Source organism: Micromys minutus (genome assembly GCF_963924665.1).
Source record: "Micromys minutus genome assembly, chromosome: 13".
In the NCBI taxonomy this organism is placed as follows: domain Eukaryota; kingdom Metazoa; phylum Chordata; class Mammalia; order Rodentia; family Muridae; genus Micromys; species Micromys minutus.
This window is the reverse complement of record NC_137982.1, coordinates 52,150,113-52,170,439: the sequence shown is the minus strand read 5'-3', so window position 1 is coordinate 52,170,439 and position 20,327 is coordinate 52,150,113. Positions and strand designations below refer to the sequence as shown.

At 41.9% G+C, this 20,327-nt stretch overlaps 1 protein-coding gene across 2 annotated transcripts; it reads right to left on the bottom strand.

Moving 5' to 3' along the window:
- Positions 1-5,683: 5,683 nt before the first annotated feature.
- Positions 5,684-20,069, bottom strand: DUSP19 (dual specificity phosphatase 19). 2 transcript variants are annotated; one of them, XM_080927028.1, is made up of 5 exons: positions 19,820-20,069; positions 16,620-16,666; positions 13,649-13,801; positions 8,603-8,801; positions 5,684-5,990 (listed from the first exon to the last, which is right to left on the bottom strand). In XM_080927028.1, exons 1-5 carry the CDS (start codon positions 20,040-20,042, stop codon positions 5,905-5,907), a joined length of 708 nt encoding a protein of 235 aa, XP_080783154.1. In that variant the 5' UTR covers positions 20,043-20,069; the 3' UTR covers positions 5,684-5,904. The 2 variants fall into 2 exon arrangements, with proteins under 2 accessions (XP_080783154.1, XP_080783155.1); XM_080927029.1 differs by lacking the exon at positions 5,684-5,990 and having other exon boundaries at positions 8,400-8,801.
- Between the last annotated feature and the right edge of the window lie 258 nt (positions 20,070-20,327).

The following is a 20,327-nucleotide window of genomic DNA, read 5'->3' as shown; positions in this document are numbered from 1 at the left end:
AACGCGTCTCACCGTCAGAGCCGCGCGGCCTTATGGGTTGCGTAACTTCCGACCATGCTCTTTGCGGAGGCTGTGGGCGTTTCAGCCATTTTGGAAGAGGGCAAACTTCTTTACCCTGAGATTCTAAAGATTTTTATGAGGATACTGGGAGTAATGTGGGGATCTCTGGTTCTATGAATGGCAAGTCTCTTAATTTGTTGTTGTTTATGATTCATACAAACAGATTCCTTTGCTCTCTTCATAATTAGTCTGATTTTGCATCGACTTCTCTAACACCTGTTAAAGTAGATTTAATAAAACTATATATACCCTTTTTTTCAACTTGATTTTGGACGTTTGTTTCTCAAAGCATGGTTTCCATCATCTATATGTCATTTCCTTTAAATGGTGTTATGTAAGAGTAATTTTACATTAAAGCATAATCATAAATTATCACATCAAATAATTATAAATTTAAAATAATTTTATTTAAAAAGCCCTGGAGCCACATGCCATTCTGCCCACGACATCCCCATGCCTCCCTCTTCACTCTCCTATCTTTCCTTAGAGTATATTCATGTACTCATGTTTGTGTTAAAATACTTTTGGTTTTGGCTGGGTGTTAGGGCACACGCCTTTAATCCCAGCTCTCGGAAGTCAGAGGCAGGCAGATTTCTGAGTTCAAGGCCAGCCAGGTCCACAGGGGAGTTTCAAGACAGCCAGGGTTACACAGAGAATTCTATCTCAAAACAACAACAACAATAATAATGCAAAGGTCAATAGTAATAATAATAATAATAATGCAAAGGTCAATAGTAATAATAATAATAATAATAATGCAAAGGTCAATAGCCTTAAACCTGACATTGTGTTAAATTTATGAGTCACCACAAGGGAGTCAGGTATAAATCATTACACAGGCTTGACCTCTCTTGGGAAAGTGTCAGTAATGACTGGGAGATAACGGTTTATTCCTGGACAGGCAATACAACAGCGCCATTGGGTTAGAGCTGTCTGTCACATCTTTACAATAATGATTCCAACATTAAATGACAGATTCCTAGAAATCAGTTTTGCTTTTGTTTTATTGTTGTTTGCTTTGCTGAGATCTGTTTTCTTTGCATAGTCCTGGTGGTCCTGGAACTTGCTCTATAAACCAGGCTGGCCTCCTTGACACTGCTTCCAGAGTGCTGGACTTAAAGGTGTGCACCACCACCCAGCCAGAATAAAAAATTTAAAACCACTTCCATGTTCAATGTGTGCTTAGTGCAATGCTGTACACCTTTAATCCCAGCACTCAAGAAGCAGAGGCAAATCGATCTCTGCAAGTTCAGAGTCATCCTGGTCCTTGCATGGTGAGTTCCAGGAGAGCTAGACCTACCCTGTCCCCACCCCACCCCCAAAATAAATAAAAATAAATTTTAAAATGAGTGTGAGTTGTATGTACATGCCAAAAGACACATCTTGATCTTGTACATGTAAATGTCTACTCAACAATGGTCTTTATAGACACAGAAGCACATTGAGTTTGTGCTGGACCACTAGTAATTAATAACTTAAAGCATCACCAAAGTTTTTTGTTTTTTGTCTTTTTTTTTTTAAGGCCAGAAATCCAAACTATGTTTTAAAGGGTTCCTAACAAGGCAGTAAGTGAGATACAGAAGGAACTTGGGTTTCCTTTCACCTTCTACAGATTCCCTCTCTCTCTCTCTCTCTCTCTCTCTCTCTCTCTCTCTCTCTCTCTCCCTCCCTCCCTCCCTCCCTCTCCCTCTCCCTCTCCCTCCCTCTCCCTCTCCCTCCCTCCCTCCCTCCCTCCCTCTCTCTCTCTCTCTCTCTCTCCCTCCCTCCCTCCCTCCCTCCCTCTCCCTCTCCCTCTCCCTCTCCCTCTCCCTCCCTCCCTCCCTCCCTCCCCCTCTCTCTCTCTCTCTCCCTCTCCCTCCCTCTCCCTCCCTCTCCCTCTCTCTCTCTCTCTCTCTCTCTCTCTCTCTCTCTCTCTCCCTCTCTCCCCCTCCCCCTCACCTCTTCCTAATTACCATGTGACTAACACCACCATAGTGACTGACACATATCCCTCAGCCTCCTTTCTAATGCTTCTTAGGGCTCACTCTCAACCCAAGTAACCCATTTGAGGTAATTAAGTCAAAAGCCACATCTGTAAAACACTTGTGGATGTTTTTGAGAAAAGGAGCCACTATCTTTCCTTATTTTCATTTTATCAGTAAAGATATGAAAAAAATTAATCACAAGTTAAAACAAATATTGAACAAAGAATAATTATCTGACATAACTTATTTGATGCAATTTTGGATATTTTCTTTTAAAGGTATATTTATTATGTGTACAGTGTTCTGCCTGCATATATGTCAGCAGGCCAGAAGAGGGCACCAGATCTCACTACAGATGGTTGTGAGCCACCATGTGGTTGCTAGGAATTGATTCAAGGACCTCTGGAAGAAAAGCAGGTGCTCTTAACCACTGAGCATGTCTCTAGCCCAAGATTTTTCAATCATAAGCTTTGTACTTTATTTCTATCATAAATGCTTATTATCATAAACAAAGATTTGTATTTTTATATAATAAGAGTTTCAAAATTTGGATTATCTTGTATGAGAATCACTTGTTCAGTTTTTATCCTTCTTGTCACTCTTAAAGATGTTCATTTGGTTTAGTTTTGTTTGGTTTGGCTTTTAGAGAAAAGGTTTCTCTGTGTAGCCTTGGCTGTGCAGAACTCACTCTGTAGACCAAGCTGGCCTCCAGCTCAGAGACCTGCCTGCCTCTTCCTCTGAGTGGTGGGATTAAAGATGTGAGCCACCACCACCCACCTTAGATTAGCATTTTAACTACAATGCCTCACTGTTTTCTCCTCTGAACCAATTGAATGAAATGTCACACAGACTTCCTGCACATCTAAATTACTAGTTTACTCACAACATGAGATCTCAACAACATGCTGTTTTGTACTCTAGATTTTCAAGCTTAAATGGAGAACTCTTTCTTCAAAGCATGGTGCTCATGTCTGAGCAACACAGAAGTACTGCTCTAGTTTTTAAAAAAAAATACAGAAAATGTTCAAGCCAGACCAAGTCAGGGTTCTTGCCCACCAGCCTGTCATTTAACAGTACAGGAAACACAGGTGAGAAACTTGGTCTCCAAAGAATTCAACTTTAAAACTAATTCAAGGCTGGATATACAAGAATTTTCTTCTAAAATTAAGTTTTGAAATTTCAGAAATATATATCTCCAAATGTATTCACCTTTAATTGATACGGTGGGTTACACGTTTGTGTATCACATATACTCATAATTCATCAACTTCATTAAATCTCTATTAACATATTTATACATGAATACAAAATTAAGTTCTTAACACAACTGTCTATTTTGTAATTATATAAGAACACAATTTCAAAAAATTAAAGTGGGGCCTGGAGAGATGGCTCGGTGGTTAAGAACATCTACTGCTCTTCCAAAGATCTAGAGTTCAAGTCCCAGAGCCCACTCCAGGCAGCTCACAGCAACCTATGACCCCAGCTCCAGGGGGATGATGCTTCTGTGGGCACTTGCCCTCACAGGCACTTATCACACGCATTCATAGGATTAAAAATAATTTCAAAATCAAAAACTAAAACAAGAAGAAAAGATATCCACCTTTTGTTAGACTTTAGGAAAACGATGGGATTTGTCTTCTTCAGACAGAGAGCGAAGGGATGAAACATCATGTCTGTGCTTGTCACCTCTGCCTCTGGCAGCTTAGATGTGGTGGGTTGTCATTCACTTGGACTGTGACGTTACATAAAGCATCCACATGACTCATAGTGGCCAAGGTCATATGATCTCCAGAACAGTTTCATGTTTCACGGTTTAAACCATAAGGACCATCTCAACAAAAGTACAAACCATCCAGCTGGCACTGCGTTTCAGGGCTCCATGAACAGTAACAGCAGAAGCTGTATCTCTTAAATGTCTTAAAGAATTACAGAGACACGGCAGTGTGCTGCGGATCTCATTACAGGAAACCACAGACAGAAAAGACACAGCCAGACACCGGTGGAACATGAGCTCAGCTGATTTGCCTGCTCGTTTTTTTTTTTTTTAAACCAACTAAATGGATCCTTTTGCTATTTGGAAGCAAAGAGTAATTTCCAAACTTAAATAACTTACCTGTGCAATTCTGTACCCTGGTCTTGTATTCAGATACCAGTTAGGTTTAATTAGATATGATAAAGGCTCGGGAAGTTTTAACAGTCAAAACAGACTTCAGGGGAGGGAGAGTTGTCTCAGTTCTTGACAGTTACATCTGGAATTTACCTTGAGGGGACGTGTTCACTTGTTAAAGAGGATGACTGACAGGAAACAAGAATTGTGGTGATAAGTATGCTATTTTCTATCATTTTGTTTGACATTTTCTGTCTTTTTTTAATTCTAAGATATTTAAAAGTCATACATTCGTGTCTCCACTTATGTGAGAACTATTAGTGAAAAAAAATCAATGAAGCAATTACTCTTTGCCTGGTAATTATTTAGTGAGCAGGTATTTTGCAGAGGTCTTTGAACAGTTATAATCATGGGGCACTGGTAACTCTAGGATTTAGTTTAATCATCTGAATCATAGAAATTCTGTCCTTCTACATAATGCACTGGTTTGTTCGCCCCAAAATAGTTATGTTATTGCCTTATCAGTAATTCAACAAACTACGTAGCAGTGAAGAAACACCAGTCTGGCTTCTCCCATTACTGACTTCACCAAACTGATCTTTCCAAGGTCAACAGTAACCTCCATGATGCTGAGCCCAGACATCTTCTGTACACATTTGTCACACGTAAAGTCTCAGAGTCATTTGCTCTTACTCAGCATGCACTTTGAAGCCCTCCCTGCTTCCTCTGACCGAATGCTTTGCTTGCTATCTTCCATCTGGCCGTATCTCTTTTCTTGGCCCACCCTCCATCCAGCCTTTAAATGCGGTTGTTCTCCAAGCTCCAGTTTCATACCTTTAGTTTTACTCTACACTTTTTCCTTTTGTGATGCTACCCATTCCTGCTGCCCATTCATGCCAGTGCCCCAATGTTCCACCAAGTCACCCTCTTGACACCTCACTTCACCTGGGTCTCTCAAGGATGCCTCAAGGTAAATGTAAAGGGCCAACTTAGGAATGAATATTCATCCCAAAGAACGGGACCTGCAGTCCTCTCATTATTAAAGCTGGAGACCCTGGGGTGCTTTTTTGAAAACTTCTCTTTTCAGTAAAATACAATGCCACGGCTTGTAAGTTCTGGTCTCTAAATATTTTCCAAAGTACCCACTTCTTTTCTTTTTATAAGATTTGTTTTTATTCCATTGTGTGCATGTGTGTGCGTGGGGGGGGGGGGTATTTGCATGTGTGTGCCGGTGGCAGCAGTGAAAGGCTGGTCATATAATCTAGAAATGGAGCTGCAGCTACACGCTGTTGTGAGTTACCTGATAGTTGTGCTGGGAACCAAACCCTGGTCTTCTGACAGGGCAGTGAGTACTCTTAACCACTGAGGCCCCTCTCTAGCTTCGGCTTCTTTCCATCATTACTAAAGTTAGCATCGCCACTAGAAACCTGGACCTAACTTCCTTGCTGATCTTGCTTTTTCCCCTAATTCACTCTAGGCAATATACCCAGACTGAACTTTTTCAAAACACCCTAAAGATTAGGGATCTAGCTCAGTTGGTAGAGTGCGTACCGCGCATACAAGAAACCAGCACCAACCACCTAACCCAGGCTTGGTGGCCACGCCAGGAAGTCAGAGTGCACCAGTTAAACATCAGCCCCTGTCTCAAATGAGTGAACTACCATTTCTAAAGCTGGAGAGATGGTTCAATGGTTAAAGGCACTGGCTGTTCTTCCAGGTCCTCAGTTCAATTCTCTTTACCCACGTGGCAGCTCACAGCGATCTCAAATTCTAGTCCCATGGAATCCAACGTCCTCTGCTGGTCTCCAAGGACACCGACCACATCTGGTGCGCAGCCGCACATGCAGGCAAAATACCTATATACACGAAGTAAAAATAAAAATAAACAATAACAACAAAACATTCTAAGCAAAATCCCGATTACAACCTCTCGATCTCCTAATTAATCCAAAAGACTAACACCCCAAAACTCTGCCACGCTCCCGCTTGCCCGCCAACAGTCCCCCATCGCAGAGGGAACATCATGCCCTCCTCTGCTCCCCATCTCAGCGCTTCCCCTTCTCCAGCGTTCAGTGTTCCTCCTCAGTCCTTGGCCTTTCCATACATTCTTGACTCAGTTCTGAAAAATCTGCCACAGCCCACTCACCTTCAGTCAACACCCACTTATCGTTTTAGAACTTATCACAAATGTCACTCAAAAGGCACGAAAGATTTCCCTCATAACTAGACAAAGTTAAAGTTTTCGGTATGTACTTACATAAAAATTTAAAAGATCTCTTTGTGTGTGTGTGTGTGTGTGTGTGTGTGTGTGTGTGGTGTTGCTGATGATAAAGTCGGGGCCTTTTGCAAACTAAGCATGCACTCTGTCGCTTGATTTGCAATCTCCTGCCCCCAAGTTTAAAGTCAAAGCCTTGAAGCAAATTTACAATGCACATAGTTCAATGTGGTTAATGGAAATGTAAAAGGGGGCAAAAAGCTCTTCAAAGTGTTTCTAGGAAACAGTGTGTATGATGTTAAGCATCTTAACAATGTTTACAATTTTTATAGGGTTTTTCTCTAAAAAATATTTTCCAGCAGAGTACTAAAATATAAAACAGATCAATCTTAAGATTACATCTTTAAGTGCAGCCTCAGTGGCAATTAGTGCCCCAGGACTGACAGTAGTGTTCTGGAGATGCCAGTGCCATGAGATGACCACCAGGAACAGCAGCAGCAGTGGAGAACAGGCAGCTAGAGCCTAGAAGACAAGGTGAGTGCTACAAAGGGCAGAGCTGGAGAAGGGACCCAAGCCCTTGGAGGAGCCCAGACGTTCGTAAGTGGATTTCCAGACACTGGATGGTTAGAGATTGATTTTGCTTTTGATTGTAACTGTGCCCTGATATTTTTCCCTCTTGAAGGAAGAAGTGGAACCCACAGTTAAGAGACTTTGAATTGTAAAAAGACTTTAATTTTTAAAAGAGACTGGATATTTTAAAGGAATTTCAATTTTAATATGTAAGAATCTGTAAAGACTGTGGGACTCTTAAGGTTATTTAGATCCTGAGAATGAACAAGAAAGTGAGGGTTGAGGTTTAATAGTGATGTGTTTGTGTGCCAAGTTGACCAGGGGTCAATTGTACTGGCTGGTTTTGTGTCAACTTGACACAGCTGGAGTTATCACAGAGAAAGGAGCCTCAGTTGAGGAAATGCCTCCATGAGATCCAGCTGTAAGGCATTTTCTCAACTAGTGATCAAGGAGGAAGGGCCCAGCTCATTGTGGGTGGAGCCATCCCTGGGCTGGTAGACCTGGGTTCTGTAAGAAAGCAGGCTGAGCAAGCCAGAGGAAACAAGCCAGTAACATCCCTCCATGGCCTCTGCATCAGCTCCTTTTTCCTGACCTGCTTGAGTTCCAGTCCTGACTTTGGTGATAAAGAGCAATGTGGAAGTGTAAATTGAACAAACCCTTTCCTGCATCCACCCCCAAAATAAATTAATTTAAAAAAGGATTACATGTTTAAAACTTGGCTCTCACTATGAGGCAGTTTTTAGGGATCCAAGAAAAGCAAAACAGTATGGCAGGTGACCCATAAACAGAACATTTTAGCACCCAAGTTAAAAGGCTCAAAGCGTGGGGGAGTCAGTGCTGAAACCCCCTCTCAGAAGCAAAGGGGTAAGGGATGGAGTGAACAACTTTGGGAGAAGGGACCGAGATGGGGGTAACATTTGGAATGTAAGTAAATAAAATAATTTAATAAAAAGTTGAAGTTAAAAAAAGTTATTACACAGTATAAGTGAAAACACCTAATTTTATAAAATCATAAAATCTTCAGAGTATCTAAACAATAACTGGAGGAGAATACAAGAGAAATGTTTGTATTAGGACCAAATTATAAAGTCAAAATGAAAAATTAGGTTTTCATAAGAAGATATAAAGATCACATGAATTTATAACCATTACATAAATGTTTATATAACCCTTCTGATTCTGGTACTCCTGAGTGTGGGAGAGGCTAAAGGTATTATTTTTAACCTTAAAAATATTCTGAAAAATTCTACCACCCTTTGAAATGGTACCTTGGTAAGGCCATCATTCAAAGTTCCTCTGTCCAGAAAGTGTGTACGAGAGAAGAGTGAATTAGAAGGCTTCATGGCTTGTTTTTCTAACTCTAACAAAGGTTTTAGGTTTAAACTTTCTCCTACAAATCAGTGATTTTCTGACTTGATAATACACTGCTTTCTCTTAGAACTCAAAGAAAACACTTAACCAGATACTGAAATAACAAGGAAAAGGTAAAACTTAAAATGTATTAATTCAAGAGGACAAAAGTAACTTCCATTTCCACTGGTAAAAGACAACAGAACAGGGAAGTTTTACAAGTTTCCTTCTAAAACACAGGCGAGAGGACGGAGGCAGATGCAGAAGTTGTTAGCCACGGCTAAAGCACAGATCCCGGCCCACAGGCCGTGTCCACTGCGGGCACTTGGTCACCTCCACTGTGCTCTGTGCCCACTTGGTAGGTGCGGAGTTGTTCCATGAAGCCAGGATTCGGACATACGGACGGCCTTGCCTCTTTCACCACCGACAAAGCACTGGCGAAAGTGAGTCCTTCAGAGCTCATGAGGAAGCCGATGACAATCGCAGCAGCCCTGGAAACCCCTGCGTTACAGTGGACGAGCACCACGCCACCCTGAAATGGCGTCAAAACAAAAGTCACATCAGACACCCGGGAATGCTTAAGTTAACTACACATTCTTAGTAGACTCAAAACTACAAAGTAAATGACCCAATAAAGTTCATTGCAAAAAAAAAAAAAAAAAAAAAAAGAAGAAGAAGAAGAAGAAGAAGAAGAAGAAGAAGAAGAAGAAGAAGAAGAAGAAGAAGAAGAAGAAGAAAATTGCAAAAAAAAGTCATCCAACATTTGCTCTTGCCCAGGACTTAAATGCTCTGAGAATGTGGTTGGGATTCTGGAATGGCACTTTTTACAGGACTCAAGTGATTCAGTACACATAAAAGCCTACTAACTTACTGTGGATATAAATAACTGGTGTCGCTGGCTTGACATCTATGTACAAAATGACTGGCAAGGGGAAAAAAACCATGCCCTTGGGGATATTATTCTGTAAGGAAGTAAATTAAAAATGCTTTTAACCCATCAGTAAAAGATGGCATGGACCGCTCATAACAAAATGGAATGGAGAGGGTAACTAGATCCCAGCGGTGACGTCAGTAAGTGAGGAGCCTCCCGGGTAACCTGTACAGGATACTTTACCGGGGAAATGAACACGATCTGGGTGGGTGCTGATGCAGGCCATATTGTGTTAATAATGCATGCAGGAGCTCTGAGGGGTCAGCACTGATAAAGCCTGGCCGACTGCAGGCTTTTAAAAAGTTAATGATCTATAGTGAATGGAGCACACCCCACACAATCAACCCCTTCAGCAACTTTGTTTCTTCACTCTTCATTGGGTACAGCACAGAAAAGGGAGCGGGAGGGGGGAGTACCATATTACTGGAACCCCTACCCCCAAAGCACCGAACACACACTGTTGTTATGAGTCACTTGGCCACATTAGGTTGTCAAGGCAAGCTTCCTCACATCTGCCTATCTGTGGTAAAATTTCTTTCTTGACCCATTATATCAAACTTGCAAGGGTATCTCTTCGAAAGAATGATTAGCAACAAAATGAACAAGGTTTCAAAATTTCTTACATTAGCAAGTCTGCTTCAAATGTTTTCTTATAGATACCTGTAATTCACTTTTGAGTTTTGTTTCTATACCAGGAGAGGAAAAGAATGTTCATTAGATACATCTCTGTGTCAGGAAATGTTCTTGCTTTTAATTTTTTTTTTAATTTTTAAAAAATTATGTGTCTGTGTACACTCACAGACACAGTGGGTTTGTGCACATATGGTGCAGTGCACATGGGAGCCAGAAGATGGTTGTGAGCTGCAAAGTACTGAGAACGGGGGCATCTCCCTAACCCCATCTGTGGTTGTGTGTGTGCATGTGTGTGTGTGTGTGTGTGTGCATGTGCCTGTGTGTGTTTCTTTTTGCAGTACTGAGAATTAAATCTGCAGCTGTGCACACACTAGGAAACTACCCCAGACTTCCTTCCCTCCTTCCTTCCTTTCTTCCTTTCTTTAACATTTAATTTCAAGGCAGGTTTTTCCGGAAGTACGCCAGGGTGCCATGGTGGTTCCGAACTCAGTCAATACTTCTCAGTCCTCTTGCCTTAACCTTTTTTTTTTTCACTTTGTACCAGTAGCTAATCTTTTATGACTTAAAATGCTTAAAAACTATATTACAACAACTTAAAAACTACTAATATATATTATTCAGCTCAAAACAAATCTCCAGACCTCAAATTTACGTGTTTAAATGTTATTTCTCTTTCACTATGTTATATAACTACTTTTCTTTTTACGATTTATTTTATTTTCTATATATTGCCTGCCTGCATGCATGCATGTTCACTGTGTTGAATTCTGTGGAACTAGAGTTACAGATGGTTGTGACGTTACATACTGTGTAGAAACAAGAGCTCTTAACGGCTAAGCCAAGCCTCCAGCCCCAATTATTACTTCCTATAGCTTATAAATTATTTCCTTCTGATTTTTAAAAATTATTATATAGGGATCATATTGTGTATAAAGACATTTGTAAAAGAACAGTTGGGTTTTATTTCTTGTTCCCAGAGCTAAAAATAACAAAACAACGTTTTCCTTTACACTTACTACTATGCTACCTCTGACAGACCTCTATCTCTTCTTGGCAAGCTGACCCTGGCCCTTGTCCTAAGAAGACTGACTGCCCCTCAGCAAGTAAGACGAGAGAGGAGGGCTGTGTTACCCATTTTTGTATCTCTAGCACTAAGTTCAATTCTTAGCCCATAGTAGGAATTCTGTAAACTTTGACTAAGTAAATAAATAAATTTAGTGTGCATTTCTGTGAGTAAATCTAGTTAGCCTAAAAGTTCAGAGTAAGGGAAGATGAGATGTCCAGTAGGTAAAGATGTTGATTGTCAACTTTTCAGTCCTCAACCGGGGAACGGTCTTGGTAATACAGATACTCTTGGCCATTCAACATGCAAACAATAGATGTCTGCACAGTGCTCAGCCATAAGTGGAACATCTATGTGAACCGCCCCCCCCCCAGCATCTCGGAAGAGGGGGTGGAAAGACTGTAAGGGCCAGAAGTCCAGGGTGGGTGCAACGGTGTCTTCTGAACTTGTCAGGAATGCTGCAGTCAATCACCCATTGCAGCTGAAGTTGTCTGCAGCAGACCTGCGAAAGATCAAGCCAGTCAACACTCCAGCTGGGGTGGGAGGTTCATGAAGTCCGTTGACGGGTACTAGGGGAGGGAAGGGTCAGTTTTCTTTATACATGTAGGTTGACCATGTTCCAATGGGTGTCCCATGCCTGTGTTTATATGGGCAGTTACTTTTTGGACTCAGTGAATTATTTAAAAAACAAAACAAAAAAGAGGACATGAATTTGAGAGGGGTATGGAGGGAGAGAGTAGGGGAGAAATATGATTAAAATACATTGTATCCATGTATGAAATTCTCCAGAATTAAATTTAAAATGTTATATTGAAAAATAAAATGAAATAAATTAATGAAAAACTTCCAAACTCTTAGATTGACAATCAGTGAAGCAAGACTCAGGTCTGGCTTTCAGCATCTGGCAGCACAGGTCACGTTGACAACACTCACAGCTGTCTGTGGTGCTATGGTTTGAAAATGTTTTGAGCTTGTGCCCTAGAGGTTCATGGTTTCAAAGCTTGGGTTCATGTTGCAAGGTAAGGAGCTGGTAGGACCTGGGATGTGTAGCTGTCGTTTGCTACTGTGTGGTTCTGTCTTCTACCCTTCTCCACCCTTTTTCTTTTGCCCTTTCAACCTCCCAACACTAGACAGAGCTGAAGGGAGAGGAAAGCAGAGATCCCTGAATAAAGTCAGGAGGTGACATCATCGTTAGACCACTTCCTGCTGATTAGGGGTGTTGAGTTCCTTGAGGCAAGTCTGATCTTCCGCATGAAGATATCTAATTTCTCCTTCTTCTGGTTTCTTCTTTGCACATGACTACTTAACAAACCACAACCAACAACCAATCAATAACTCACACCGCATCTCAGGGTCCTAGTTTTTATATACCCTCTGAAAAGTCCCCAGAATGCCAAATGTCACCCAGTCACAGAAGGCATCTGCAGCTGGTAAAGTCGCACCCCAGCTAGATCATAGTCAGCTTCTATGAAGCAGTCCCATATCTCCACACCTGATATTAAAATGAAAATATATTTTTAAATTTCTGATTTTGTTTTTAAAAGAAACCAAAATTTCAAAACTGTCACTACAGAGATGTGCTCTTTTGTGGAAGGTAGTAACAGAATTACCATGGAACTCCTGATTAGCTCTTAGGGGAGGGAATTATTATATAACCTGTGGATGTGATATTGCTAACAATAAACAAGGCTATAAGGGTGAATTCTCTGATACTATTTATTCTGTATTAAAGATGTTTAAATATATCTTTATTATATTACATATAGTCAATTATATATAATAATTAAACTTAGTTATAATAAAAATGTAAAAAAAATTTATTGACAAAAACTATCATTTCAAGATTCAACTTTAGGTAATAACTGTCCTAGAAGCCCTGCTATCACAATGTTGATGTAGATCAAAAATTAAGATTAAAGTAATATGCCATGTTGGTCTTCTAAAATCACAAAACCAGTAGACCATTCCTGATTAGGATTCCATATAATCTCAGCACACATGCGCACACACACACACACACACACACACACACACACACACAAATGCATTCTTCCTTAAAAATCCTATGGTTCAAAACACACAAGGGCCTGAGATAAGGCTCGGTTGGTACACTACTTACTTGTCGTGAAAGCCCTGAGCTCCAGCCCAGTGCAGCATAGAAACAGGCACAATGAACGCCTGTGATTCCAGCACCCGGTAGTGGAGCCAGGAGAATGAAAAATCAAGCATCATCCTTGGCTATAACAGCAAGTCTGAGTCTTACCCTAAATCACACGAGCCCCTGCCTCAAACATAACCATAAACACATCAGTGCACAGATATACAGTCTCTGTGCCTTAGTCACTAAAATGAATGAATATTCACCACCACGGATACACTCACAAGACTAGAGAAGACTGTACCCTTTGGTCCATCTGGTTTCTTATGAATCTGTCAGAATGTGGGTCCCAATGCAGCTTCCGAGGATATCTGACTACATATTTGCAGAGAAAAAAAAACCATTAAGTGAGGGAGTTTATCCCCCAGTGTTCCTTGGTAAGGACTCAGAACAAAACTAAATTAATATGAGAAGCAACCTCATTAAGAAAGAAAAAAGCAAATTAATGAAAACCTTAAGGATTTAATATTACTAGAGGGAAAATTTCACAATAACGCTTCCCAAATTCATTGCAAAATGTACAAAGACTGGGTGGTGGTCCTATTTTTTTTTTTAATTTCTACTTCTGAAGAACTGTATCAGAATAAACCTCACCTTCAGTTTTGCTTGCTCAATAAACTCAAAGCATTCTGGAAAATAAGACAGGATATTGGTTTCAGGCACATCCAATATAGAGATGGTCTTATATGTAAACTCACTGAGGAAAGCATTTTCAACTCCATATGCAACATTGAGAATATGAGTCACCTTAAAGGAAAGGGGGGGGGAAAAGACAATTTTTAAGTTGTATGAATCAGATGACCTAAAAATAAACTATAATGTCATTTAATTCCTGGAACAAGAATGATCTGAAGTTTAACTCATCTCACTGGATGGTGAGTTGTCTTTGTGCCCTTTCCTCTGCCTCACCCCTTAACAGCAATGCTCTTTTACATGCACACCCCTTTTTTGGTACCCCAACTCCTTAGAGGTCCCTGCAGTAGAAACTCAGTGAAAACACAGACTAGGTTGAACTTAACTAACATAAGCAGAAAGGACTTAAAATATCTACTGGGGGGAAAAATAAAACAAACAAACAAAAAACCCTCAGTGCACATCCATACAAAACCTTAGGTGACAAAGGGGTGGTTTTGGAGTTGGTTGGTTAGTTGGTTGGTTAGTTGGTTGGTTAGTTGGTTGGTTGGTTGGTTAGTTAGTTGGTTGGTTGGTTGGTTGGTTTGGGTTTTGTTTTTTACTGCTAGTGAACCACAAACTGTAAAGCTAATGAAAGGCCCAACCTAAAAGGCCTTTTTTTTTTTCAAATAAAACTTATCTACACTACTCAGGTGGAGAACTGTTTGTTGATGCTGCCTTGGGATGGGATGCCCTCTATACTATGCACAGTGAGAAGAGTTCGCTTCTCCTAGGCATTATGAAGGGGATGACTGTGCAGAGAGCAAGCCGGAGCTGATAGAGATGCTCTTGTTTCCCACCCCAACAGTGAGGCTGAATGTGGACGAGTGTGCATTAACACAGGAGGAGTGATTAAAAAAATACTCGCCAATGCAAAGGCTTTCCAGATTCCATTTGCCACACTACCCTGAATAGCTCTGACCTATTACTGGAGCTAAGGCTGAAACTTCCTCTAGTTTTGTTGAACTGATAGTGTGTTAGGGTTCCGGTGGGAGATCCAGGCATTCTCATGCGTTTATACAATTAAGGGCCATTATTTCCCATTATCAGGTGGTAGTAAGTGTAATAAAGCAAAGAGAAGGGCTGGAGAGATGGCTCAGCGGTTAAGAGCGCCGACTGCTGTTCCAATGGTCCTGAGTTCAAATCCCAGCAACCACATGGTGGCTCACAACCATCTCTAATGGAACTGGTCATTAGATATCTTCCTTCGGGAAATAACTGCAAATAATTATCACGTCGTTTTCATCCTCCATTCAATCGATTTTTGTTTCCCTCAGAGCTAGGATGATAAACACAAAATGAGTAAGGTCTTTACCCTCTCGGAGTCTTGGTAGTAATAATATCAGGCAGACGGTGGTGAAAGCTAAGAGGCTAAGGGAGACCAATGAGAGGAAGAGATTACCCAGCAGTACCACTTGTCTCAGCCCACACCAATGTGGGGGCAGGGCAAGAGAGGTGACAATTGTGCATAGGGATTCGCTCAGCCTAAATGCTCTTCTCATCCACACCATGGTTGGCAGCTATGAGTGAAATGAACGCTCTCAGGGAAATTAGCTCGCGCAAGCTGCCTTATCAGCCCTCTTGCTGCTTTGTTTGATTCTTTCAGAGGAGATGATGCCATCGGAAAGTGTCACGTGGCAACCTTTACACCTTCCCGTCAGTCAGATCTCACCCATCTTACCCATACCCTTCCTTCCTGCCTTATTTCAATAAACGACACATCCCTGCCTCCTTTGCGGGCTCTTCCCAGTATGCGCGCTGGGACCTTACTGCTATCTCTGCACTTTTCTCTAGTGACTTCCAGCATCTTCCGTTTCTCTCTCTAACATGGACCTTAAAACATACTCAACACCTTCCCATCGCCACCCAATATCTCTTACTTGCAGCTGTGGTCCTAGGAAGAGACACCGTGAACAAGGCCACTCCTAATAGAAACCATTTAACGCGGGGATGGGGGGCGTGGGTTCTTGCAGTCTGGTAGCAGCCAGCCAGCCGCTGGAGCAGCAGCCGGGAGCTCACATCTGACCCACACGTTACACACTGAGAGAAGGCGTCACTCTGTGCCCCGTATGGGCTTTTGAAATCTCAAAGCCCAGTCCTAGTGAGACACCTCCTCCAACAAGGCCTCAGCAACTAAGAACCCCCTTCTCCCTGTAACGAGCCAATCACTGAATTGTGAGGATTGGGACATCCAAGAACGTCTCAAATCCACTACTATTACATTCTCTGAGCTACTAAAACCACTTCACACTTGGCCTCCCCAACTCTAGCTCAAACGATTCCCACAGTCGATTTCTAATGAGAAATCTTGTTTGCATGCACGTTTAACCTCGCTACTTCCCTGGGTTAAAACCCCTCTGGCTTTCTGCCACGTTTTGGATCAGGTGCAAACAATCGGCACCGGTTTGCGTGGCCCTGCATATTCTGTTGGTGTGCTCACCTCTCTCCATACCCTTGGCTCTCACACTGTTTTCTGAACTGCGTTTCTGTCCCTGAAAACATCCGCCTTTCTTTTCTCTAGCTTTGGGGTGTCTACACGCCCCGTCTCTTCTATCTGAATCCTCCAATGTCTGTTCCTTTTCTCACGCCCTTCCGAGAAAAATTGAAGATCTGTGACGAGCAGAGATGAGGGAAAGTCTGCCCCTCGCCTCCAGCAGAGGCAAGTCCGTGAAGGTGGGAAGGAACCAGAGAAGAACAGGAAGCCAAAAGGCTGAATGGCGGGCCTGTCTATTCAAAACAGAAGCAACGACGCGGGCAATGCTACTGAAAGGAAAGCCCAGATGATACAGATTAATCCAAAGTACGCAAAAGTGAGCAATTCAGTCCTTTCCGCGTTAGAACGGACATCCTCCTGTGTGTGGTGCCAGGGTTGAAAGCTCATTGTCTCGCTTACCTTGTGTTCTCTCAGTAGCTCCAGATCATGAGCAGCGTCCTGCGACCCTGAGGAAATAAGTCACATTACCTTGAACATAAGTGCCATCGTGGGAACTTTATGTAACGATTCTCTCAAAAGGCACCTCAGAGGGGCGAGAGTAAACACTGCGGGGCTTCAGTTCAGGTTTCGGAAGGGAAATTTGGTAATATTCATCATGGAAATGTATCTTTCAGAATCTATTTTGAATAATTTATACTAAAGTTACAGATGTTGCAGTGATCAGCTCTCAACACATGACAAATTAACAAAACCAGCAAGTAAAACAAAATCCAAGTCCAATAGAGGTGCTCAGATAAATTTTAAAAAAATTACCATAGTAAAATCTGTACCGTCATATGCACCATGAGAAATAAAAATTAAAATAGGTAAGGCCTGGGACACATGCTCTCAATATATTAGGAAATAAAATGTGCTTCAGGGGCTTTGGAAAGGGCTCAGCGGGAAAAGTAATTACTAACACAGGACCTGAGTTTAGATCCCTAATACACACATAAAATCCAGGCATGCTGTGAAATAAACAATAAAAAATACGTATATACTGAGTAACAAAGTGTACCAAACAGAGCACTAAATGCAGGGTTGCAAAAAATAAACCTTTCTTTTATAAAAGAAAAAAAAAGGTATTAAGGGAACCAGACACCCACAAAGTTCAGGGCAGCTGGTGAGGGAACACTCAGTAGCTTTGAGGTTCCCAGACGCCCACACACACACACCGCGAGCGCTCCTACGGTGCCTTTCACAGTCTCTTTCTGTTGAAGACAGTCTCTACTCTCCCACATTTGGAGTTAATAAGCAAATTTTTACCCAAGAATTTAGCAGGTAGAGCAGGTCTTGCAAATGATCAAATAGGATATTCACAATGAAAAATTTCAAGAATTTTGTTTTCCTGTGGTTCCATTTCCATAAACAATGTTCTATTTTCCCCTCTCCCATATCTAGGAATCAGCTTTTTTCAGAGGATAACCCAGGGCCACAAGTACAGCGATTCCCAGCTGAGAGGTTCTCCACTACACCTGATAAGCAGGATGTGCATTCTGCTGCTTTCTACTCGGAAGTTCGACTTCCAGTACATGAGCATTCGATAAATACAGATGGTGGGTACAGACACTGCCTGTTCTCTCTCCTTCCCGTGACTTGCTTTCAGTTTGAAATACTTCACGCCTAAATGACGATTCTCAGTTTTCTACTATTATAGGGCGCTTTAACGGTGTTGGGGTGGAAAAACAGGTTGAGATAAATTAACTTTATCTTAATAGTTTAGTAACATATCTTTTAACTCACTATTCTATTCTGTTTGTATTTGAAAATAGTACAAACTGTAACATGGCTCTCTCTCTCTCTCTCTCTCTCATCTATCTATCTATCTATCTATCTATCTATCTCTAAATCTGAAGCAGACAGCTCAGGTCGACTATACTGCAGGAACAGTGGCCGTATTTTCTAAGTGACTACTAAATTATGACAATACTGATCAAACACAAACGCCGTGTGTTTGGTGCATCTGTGGTGTTGAGGCCAGCATTCCATCACTGACTGGCACCACCTCGCTCTGGAGCCCAGGCAGGCCTTGAGCTAGTGATTGTCCTGCCTCAGCTTCTGGGACACCTACAACTGCCGCCAATCAAGATTCTTCTTCAAAATGGATTTGCTCACTTACTCTTTCCTGCTTATTGTGTGTGTGAGAGAGAGAAAGGCAAAGAGGGGGTGAGAGGGAGACAGATAAAGGACAGAGATGGTGTTTGTGATCAACTGTGGAGGTCAGAAAAGGATGCCAAGTGTGCATGTGTATATCCTCAGCCTTAGATACATACGACAGGATCTGAGCCATCCAGCTCAGCCAAATCATTCACTTAGCCTTTGCTTACCTTTGGTTAGAAGACGGTATTTTTCTTTTCTCTAAACTGCACATTTTTATCTGATCTTATTTATTTAGTCACTCTAAAGACAACATGTATGGCAATTCTTAAGATGCATGGCACAACTTAGAGGTTTTTCCCAATAAAATAAAATAAAATTCACAATGCCAGAACGACCTTATAGGGTACCACTTCAGTGAAAGCAGCCAGAGCTGGAGAGGCGGATCGGAGGTTGAGGGCTCGAGTTGCTCTCGCAGAGGACTGGGGTTCAGTTCCCAGCATCCACGTGTTGGTTTACAACCATCTAAACCAGCTAGAGAAAATCTAATGAGCTCTTCTGACCTCCAAGATTACCATGCACACACACAGTACATGTGCATACACACATGCACATAAAATAAACTAAAAGGTATTGTAAGCAGATTTTTTGGAAGTTTTGAGAGAATAAATGAACTGGAACACATACTGTTAGTCTAACCTAAACAACACAGTACTGTGACAGTGTGCAGGAGTCAGTCAGGCTTGGACCTAATCCCCTTGGACAATGCTATTTACCAAACCTATGGCCGGTGCAAATTACTTACCCAATCTTAGTGCCCAATTCTTATTTGTAATACGAAGATAACCACTACTTGAAGATCTTTAAAACAATTATATGCTGTGTAGAGTTCGTATTGTAGGTAAGTCTAACTCTTGGTTCTGTGTCCAAGTGTTAATTTCTCATTCATAAATGCACAATAGCACAGACTTACGCTGGGGTCTAAGGAACACCATACCAGACCAACAAGGCAACAATTCTCTTACAAGCTTGTTTCTTTTGTTATCGGTGGGTGATGACTGTACACGAATTCAGTATCTCCATATTAGAAGAGGTAAGACCAAAGGGTTCACAGCTGTGAAGCAGAAGTTTTTAACACCCAGACAGGCACCATGAACACATGCAGCCACAGGAAGAATGCTCTCAGCATCCTCTAAACAGACCAGGAAGCACTTGCTTTTTTGCATTTTTAAAGGATACCGTCTTTTTTTATATATAATACAAGAAAATAGAGCATCCCATTATCCTTTAAAGAAAGTCAGAAAAACAGAGGAACATTTCTTCTAAAACGCCGTAATCTGGCATTTTTAGAATGTTGTGGGGGCAGACAGGGCTCTACTTTGTTCCTAACAGAAAGAAGTAAACATTTCAACCCTTCATCAGGATGGCTGATATTGTTGTGCGTGGGGGATTAGTATGCGTAGGCCAGGCTGCTGGTAAACAATTCAGTCCTCCACAACGCAGTTGCAAGTAAGTCTACTCACCCAGAAGCAACCAGGGCTTAACAACGCCAACCTGCAGGTCCAAGGTAAGGTCCTGCACATAGCCACAACTGCCCCCATCGCTGGGTTCTGTTTCCACAACATGAACTGTGGCATCTTTCCAGGTCTCTATAAGTTTCTTTCCAGTTAGCGTGGTCACCCTGGTGCACTGCTTCCTGAGATTATCCCGGGAAAATGCTTTGATTTCTTGGCTCAGGGAATGCATTACATGAGCGGAGGAGAAAAAGCAGCAAGCACGGGGGCGGAGCGGGGGGGGGGGGCTGCACAGGCTACTCAGCCTCTAGTCATTTACTGGAACTGGCCCCGGCAGTGACAACCCCACCTCTTTGAGAGAGGAGAGCAGCCCAGCACGGTTGTCCCGAGCGCCTTTGTAAGGCGAGAGATGATTGGCCGCTAAGAAACGGGCACCGATTGGATGTTGTTTCTCCTCCGCTGAAGGAAGTTGTATGCCTTCCGGATCCCTTCAGATGCTTTTCCTCCGGGCCTGCCT

Bases quoted from the DNA above. Each gene is read 5' to 3' on its own strand.
- DUSP19 (XM_080927028.1), bottom strand. From the start codon at position 20,042: ATGCATTCCCTGAGCCAAGAAATCAAAGCATTTTCCCGGGATAATCTC. The intron at 16,667-19,819 runs GTGAGTAGACTT...TTATTTCCTCAG, and splicing joins TAAGCCCTGGTTGCTTCTGG to GGTCGCAGGACGCTGCTCAT. The intron at 5,991-8,602 runs GTGACCAAGTGC...TCGTGTATATAG, and splicing joins GGGCACAGAGCACAGTGGAG to GTATTTTGCCTGCATGTGCG.